Source organism: Vipera berus (genome assembly GCF_964194415.1).
Source record: "Vipera berus genome assembly, chromosome: 6".
NCBI classification, from domain to species: domain Eukaryota; kingdom Metazoa; phylum Chordata; class Lepidosauria; order Squamata; family Viperidae; genus Vipera; species Vipera berus.
In genome coordinates, this window is record NC_138208.1 from 7,401,128 (window position 1) to 7,407,127 (window position 6,000).

At 46.7% G+C, this 6,000-nt stretch overlaps 1 protein-coding gene across 1 annotated transcript in view; it reads right to left on the minus strand.

Moving 5' to 3' along the window:
* HGF (hepatocyte growth factor) overlaps positions 1 to 5,663 on the minus strand; it is a gene marked incomplete at its 5' end in the record, with an annotated part of 65,061 nt that extends 59,398 nt beyond the window's left edge. Inside the window, 3 exons of the mRNA XM_081331939.1 lie at positions 1,262 to 1,374; positions 4,777 to 4,939; positions 5,570 to 5,663. Of these exons, the coding sequence (XP_081188065.1) occupies positions 1,262 to 1,374; positions 4,777 to 4,939; positions 5,570 to 5,663 (370 nt within the window). The remainder of the gene's footprint in view (positions 1 to 1,261; positions 1,375 to 4,776; positions 4,940 to 5,569) is intronic.
* Between the last annotated feature and the right edge of the window lie 337 nt (positions 5,664 to 6,000).

Consider the following 6,000-nt stretch of genomic DNA (forward strand, 5'->3'; position numbering starts at 1 on the left):
CCTTCCTCCTGCTCCTTCCTCTTCCTCCTCCTCCTCCTTTTCCCTCTTTCTCCTCCTCTTCCCTTCTCCTCCTCCTTCTGCTCCTCTCTCCTCCCACCTCCTGCTCCTTCCTCCTGTTCCTTCCTCCTGCTCCTTCCTCCTCCTCCTCCTTTCCCCTTTCTTCTCCTCTTCCCTTCTCCTCCTTCTGCTCCTCCCTCCTCCCACCTCCTGCTCCTTCCTCCTGCTCCTTTCTCCTCCTCCTCCTCCTTTCCCCTCTTTCTCCTCCTCTTCCCTTCTCCTCCTCCTTCTGCTCCTCTCTCCTCCCACCTCCTGCTCCTTCCTCCTGTTCCTTCCTCCTGCTCCTTCCTCCTCCTCCTCCTTTCCCCTTTCTTCTCCTCTTCCCTTCTCCTCCTTCTGCTCCTCCCTCCTCCTCCTCCTGCTCCTTCCTCCTGCTCCTTTTTCCTCCTTTCCCCTTTCTCCTCTTCCCTTCTCCTCCTTCTCCTCCTCCTCCCACCACCTCCTCCTTCCTCCTGCTCCTTCTTCCTCTTCCCTCTTCCCTCCTCCACACTCCTTTCCCCTTTCTCCTTCTCTTCTTCTCCTTCTCTTCCTTTCTCCTCCATCCTCCCACCTCCTCCTCCTACCTCCTGCTCCTTCCTCCTCTTCCCTCCTCCTTTCTTCTCCTCCTCCTCCCTCCTCCTTTTCCCTTTCTCCTCCTCCTTCCTTCTCCTTCCTCCTCCTCCTCTCCCCTTTCTCCTCCTCTTCCCTTCTCCTCCTTCTGCTCCTCCCTCCTCCCACCTCCTACTCCTTCCTCCTGCTCCTTCCTCCTCTTCCCTCCTCCACACTCCTCCTTTCCCCTTACTCCTTCTCTTCCCTTCTCCTTCTCCTCCATCCTCCCACCTCCTCCCACCTCCTCCTCCTACCTCCTGCTCCTTCCTCCTCTTCCCTCCTCCTTTCTTCTCCTCCTCCTCCCTCCCCCTTTTCCCTTTCTCCTCCTCCTTCCTTCTCCTTCCTCCTCCTCCTCCACCACCACCACCAGCAAGCTTAGAGAGCCCCAAGGACCCCAGAGTTCAACCCTGTGCTACAAACATTCTCTTCCAACGATGGAATGAAATATGCTTCAGTAGAAAGACTGAAAACCCTCATTCTCTTCCACCCCATCCATAACCCACAGGTGAGACCTGGTCTCACCTGCTCTGCATAATCGCATGGAACCCTTGTCCAACCCCCTCTTCCCCCCCCAAAAAAAAATCTGCAGCATGGCTAACCCAGGTTAGCCGCTTACCTTTCTTTTCATAGAGAATGAAGGCGCTGTCGTGTTTCTTCCTGACGCCATTTTCTAGGCTCGTAAAAGATAACCAGTGGCAACGCTTCTCTGTTTTGTCAAACGCGAAAGCCCTGGATAGAAAAATCAGTTGAACAGTTAACTTTTGCTAGGATATACGGTTTTCGTCATCACATAATCAGATGGGAGAAAATATCAGAGATTAGGTTAGAAATTACTATAACTTCACCTAAGTAATCCTCTTCCTCCCTCTTCTTCCTCCTAGGACAGGGGTAGGCAACCTTGGCTCTTTTATGACTTGTGGACTTCAATTCCCAGAATTCCTGAGCCATCTGGAATTCTGGGAGTTGAAGTCCACGAGTCATAAAAGAGCCAAGGTTGCCTACCCCTGTCCTAGGATATATGGTTTTCGTCATCACATAATCAGATGGGAGAAAATATCAGAGATTAGGTTAGAAATTGCTGTAACTTCACCTAAGTAATCCTCTTCCTCCCTCTTCTTCCTCCTCCTCTTCCTCCTCCCCCTCCTCCTCTTCCTCTTTTTCTTCATCTTCTGCCTCCTCTTCTTCCCCTTCTTTTTCTTCTTTCAAGAAAACTAACATTTGCAGTGAAAGTCTACTTTCATTACAATCTGCAGGGCAGTTTTTAAATCTTAGCAGACCGGTAAGACTTTGCTACGTTCAAGAGATCTGGAAAGTTTACAATGCACCGAGATGCTTTGCACAAGCTTCAGATCCATCATAGCTTTGCTCAGCCGATGATGATAGGGCTCCGAAGTGTGTTTCCTTCGAATGCAAAGATGTTGTACCTAATAGACTGAAAAAAAACACAACTTGAAGAATGTAAACAAGCTTTTTCTTTGGGCTTCACTCCAGCTGGACCCAGTTCCAGAAGGACTGAGAAGCTGCTGAGAATTTAATTTATGAGCAGGGGAGGTCTTGGTGATCTATCATTGGCAGTTTTGACTCTGATTTCAAAAATGATCACGTGGAAAGGAAGTAGGTTTTTTAAAAAAAAAAATCTGCTGAAGAGTAATCTGTGTGGGAGTTGAAAATGTTACCGATAATTGGTAGAGTCTTATTATTCTTCACTTCTTCTGAGTCTCAACCAATTAAGTATCAGTTACATCACAAACAACTTCTAGATGTGGCCCAGAATCTGTCATACTCAAGAAAGTTTGAGAATCTCAAGCTTTTTATCCACCCCCTCATGAAGTCAATACTCTAAGCAGAAAGTATTTGTTACTTCCACGGGGAAAATATAGAACAAAGCTATAGGCTTTGTTTTCATTTTTAACCATTAAATGCACAAAAACCCCAACTCTCTCACACTCCATGCAAGGAAAAAAACAACAGCATTGCTTAAAGATCTTGAAATCACAATTCTTCGATCCTTCCTGTTTGGGAATATGTGTGTTTGCACACAGGCTCACTTGCTTCTTCTTAAAACAAATTCCCCCCCACACTTTTTTATTTAGTTGAATTGGTTGCTTCAAGCCAGAAGTGATCTGGACTCTCATGAATTAAAAAGAAGAGTTGCTTGGTTCAGTGGGGGATTTAGATTATACATGACTACAGGCAAAGAAAAGGGACGCAGTGGCTCAGTGGGTTAGGATGCTGAGCTTGTCAATCAGAAGGTCGGCAGTTTGGCGGGTCGAATCCCGAGTGCCGCGTAGCAGAGTGAGCGCCTGTTACTCGTCCCAGCTTCTGCCAACCTAGCAGTTCTAAAGCATGTAAAAATGCAAGTAGAAAAATAGGGACCACTCCGGTGGGAAGGTAACAGCGTTCTGTGTGCCTTTGGCGTCTAGTCATGCCGGCCACATGACCACAGAGACGTCCTTGGACAAGCGCTGGCTCTTCGGCTTTGAAACGGAGATGAGCACCAGCCCCTAGAGTCGGAAACGACTAGCACGCCTTTATAGGCAAAGAAAAAAACAGGCAGGTGTCAGGGAGAAATATTAAGCAGTGGGACCTGTCTCCCACAGTGGTAGGTGCTCCATCACTGGAGGTTTTTGAGGAAAGATTGGACAACTGTCTGAGATGGTATGAGGTATCCTGCCTTTGACAGGAGGTTGGATTGGAAGACCTCCAAGGTTCCTTCCAGCCCTATGATTCTAGGACTTCCTATGTTGCAAAAAAATGCCTAAGAAAACGCAACTGCACAAAGATGCCATTGATCTGGTCAAGGTCTTGAAAACCCTTCATTCTTGTCATCTCTGAGTTTTAAGATCAGAATCTCGGGTTATTTCTCCGATTCTAGTTTTCTAGTTAACTTTGGAACAATACAAAGATGATAACAATCATAAATGCAGATAGAAACAAAGGACTTAAGAGCAATGGACCTCTTTAGAAGTTATCTCCACTCAGCTTCTGGACTGCACTCAGGAAAAAAAAGGGTCTAGGGCAATTTGCTGTGGTCAACTCACCATGGCCATCTTGCTATGGCTGTCTTGCCATGGCCCACTCACCATGGCCATCTTGCTGTGGCCATCTTGCCATGGCCAACTCACCATGGCCATCTTGCCATGGCCAACACACCATGACCATCTTGCCATGGCCAACTCACCATGGCCATCTTGCTGTGACCATTTTTATTGCTAAGCACATTGGTTTGTGCTTAAATTGTAAGCCGCCCTGAGTCTTCGGAGAAGGGCGGGATATTAATGGGATTAAAATAAAAATAAAATAAAATTTTCTCTTGGCCCTCACCATGGCCAACTTGCCATGGCCAACTCATCATGGCCATCTTGCCATTGCTAACTCACCATGGTCAACTCATCAAGGCCATCTTGCCATGGCTAACTCATCAAGGCCATCTTGCCATGGCCAACTCATCAAGGCCATCTTGCCATAGCCAACTCACCATGGCCATGTTGCTGTGGTCATTTTACCATGTCCAACTCACCATGGCCATTTTGCTGTGGCCAACTCATCAACACAATCTTGCCATGGCCCACTCACAAAGGCCGTCTTGCCATGGTCAACTCACCATGGCCAACTCATCAAGGCCATCTTGCCATGGCCAACTCATCAATGCAATCTTGCCATGGCCCACTCACCATGGCCATCTAGCCATGGCCATCTCACCATGGCCAACTTACTGCAGGACAACTCATCGCTTCCAATTCATCCTGGGACAACTTACCATGGGACAAACTCAACATGATAAAATATTATCTCCCCACTGTTTCTTCAACATTATTTTCATTTTTTGTCCCTTTCCCCAAAAAAGGAAACATTGTCTAAGAAACTCTGCTGGATAACATTTATCGTGTTGAGTTATCCTGCGTGGAATTGTCTCATGGTGAGTTGGCCATGGCAATATGGCTGTGTTGAGTTGGCCACAGAGAGTTGTGCCATTCCGGGGGGTGGGGGGAGAGATAGCTTTGTACCATCCATCACCAGTAAGGGACCTGAAAACAAAATCCAAGTCCTACAAATGTCTCGTATTGGCTGCCTGCTTCTCCTGAAATGCTCTCCTAAAAAGCAGGATGATCAGAGTGTAAAATTCCTTACTTGCAAATGAATAAAAGTCCTTTACTTCGGTTGCATCTCTTTGCACACTGTTCCGTCGTATTTAGCAGCTTTGTTTTCACTTTCAGTGCCTTGTCTATCCTTATCAATGAGGTTTCCGCTGTTTTCCGGTAGTCATGAAGGGGATTTCTTTTCCCTTTGTTTTCTGCAAAAGGAACCAACAAACACATCTGTCCATTTCGTCCTTCCAAGACAGTCAACCTGATAAGGAGAACTGTATTATACTGACCGTACAATACTCATTTAGCAATCGTTCAAAATTACAGTGGCACTCCAGAAAGTGACTTACAACCGGTCCTTCCACTTACATCCAACGCAGCATCCCCTCACAGTTGTGTGTGTGATCAAGGTTTGGGTGCAATCTCTTAATAATGAGAACAATTAGAGAGTGGAATGCTTTGCCTCCAGAAGTTGTGGTTGCTCCACACTGGAGGCTTTTGAGAAGAGACTGGACAGCCACCACTCTGAAATGGTATAGGGTCTGCTGCTTGAGCAGGGGGCTGGACTAGAGGACCTCCACGGTCCCTTCCATTCTGATTGATTGATTGAAAAACAAAGTCCAGTTGCCTCTTGAAAAAGCGCCTTTGGGATTTCAGTTCAATGGTTTTTCATACCAGCAGCCTGCTCACTTCAGAGGACTGGTATCTCCCCATGTCAACCCATTATTTTGTATCTGTAAGCTAGAGGAGATCGTAAGTGGTTCAAAGATGCTAAACGCAACCAGCGTGCCTGTCCAGCCCAGCATTCTTAGATCGTTCGGGCCAGTTTATCTCACTTCCCTTGCCTCCCATGGAAACCAGGGATGAGAAACACAGCACCACACAAAAACATCTCAGACCATTCTTCAGGATATGGAGGTTCTCAGTCATCCAGCTCACAATTGTCACAAAGGTGCTTTTTAGAAAAGTCAATAAAAAAAAATCTGGTGTTTTTTCCCTTGAAGACCTTTCGCTTCCCGTCGAAGAAGCTTCTTCAGTTCTGACGGAACGGTGGGGAATTTTGAAGCAAGAACTGAAGAAGCTTCTTGGATGGGAAGTGAAAGGTCTTCAAGGGAAAAAAAAAACCAAAAAAAGTCCAGTTGCCTTTTGGGGGGGGGGAAAGCACCTTTGGGATTCTTCAGTATCATCTTAAAATAGCTTTTCAGACAAAAGAGTAGAACACGAGGGCAGGGGTAGGCAACCTCGGCTCTTTTATGACTCATGGACT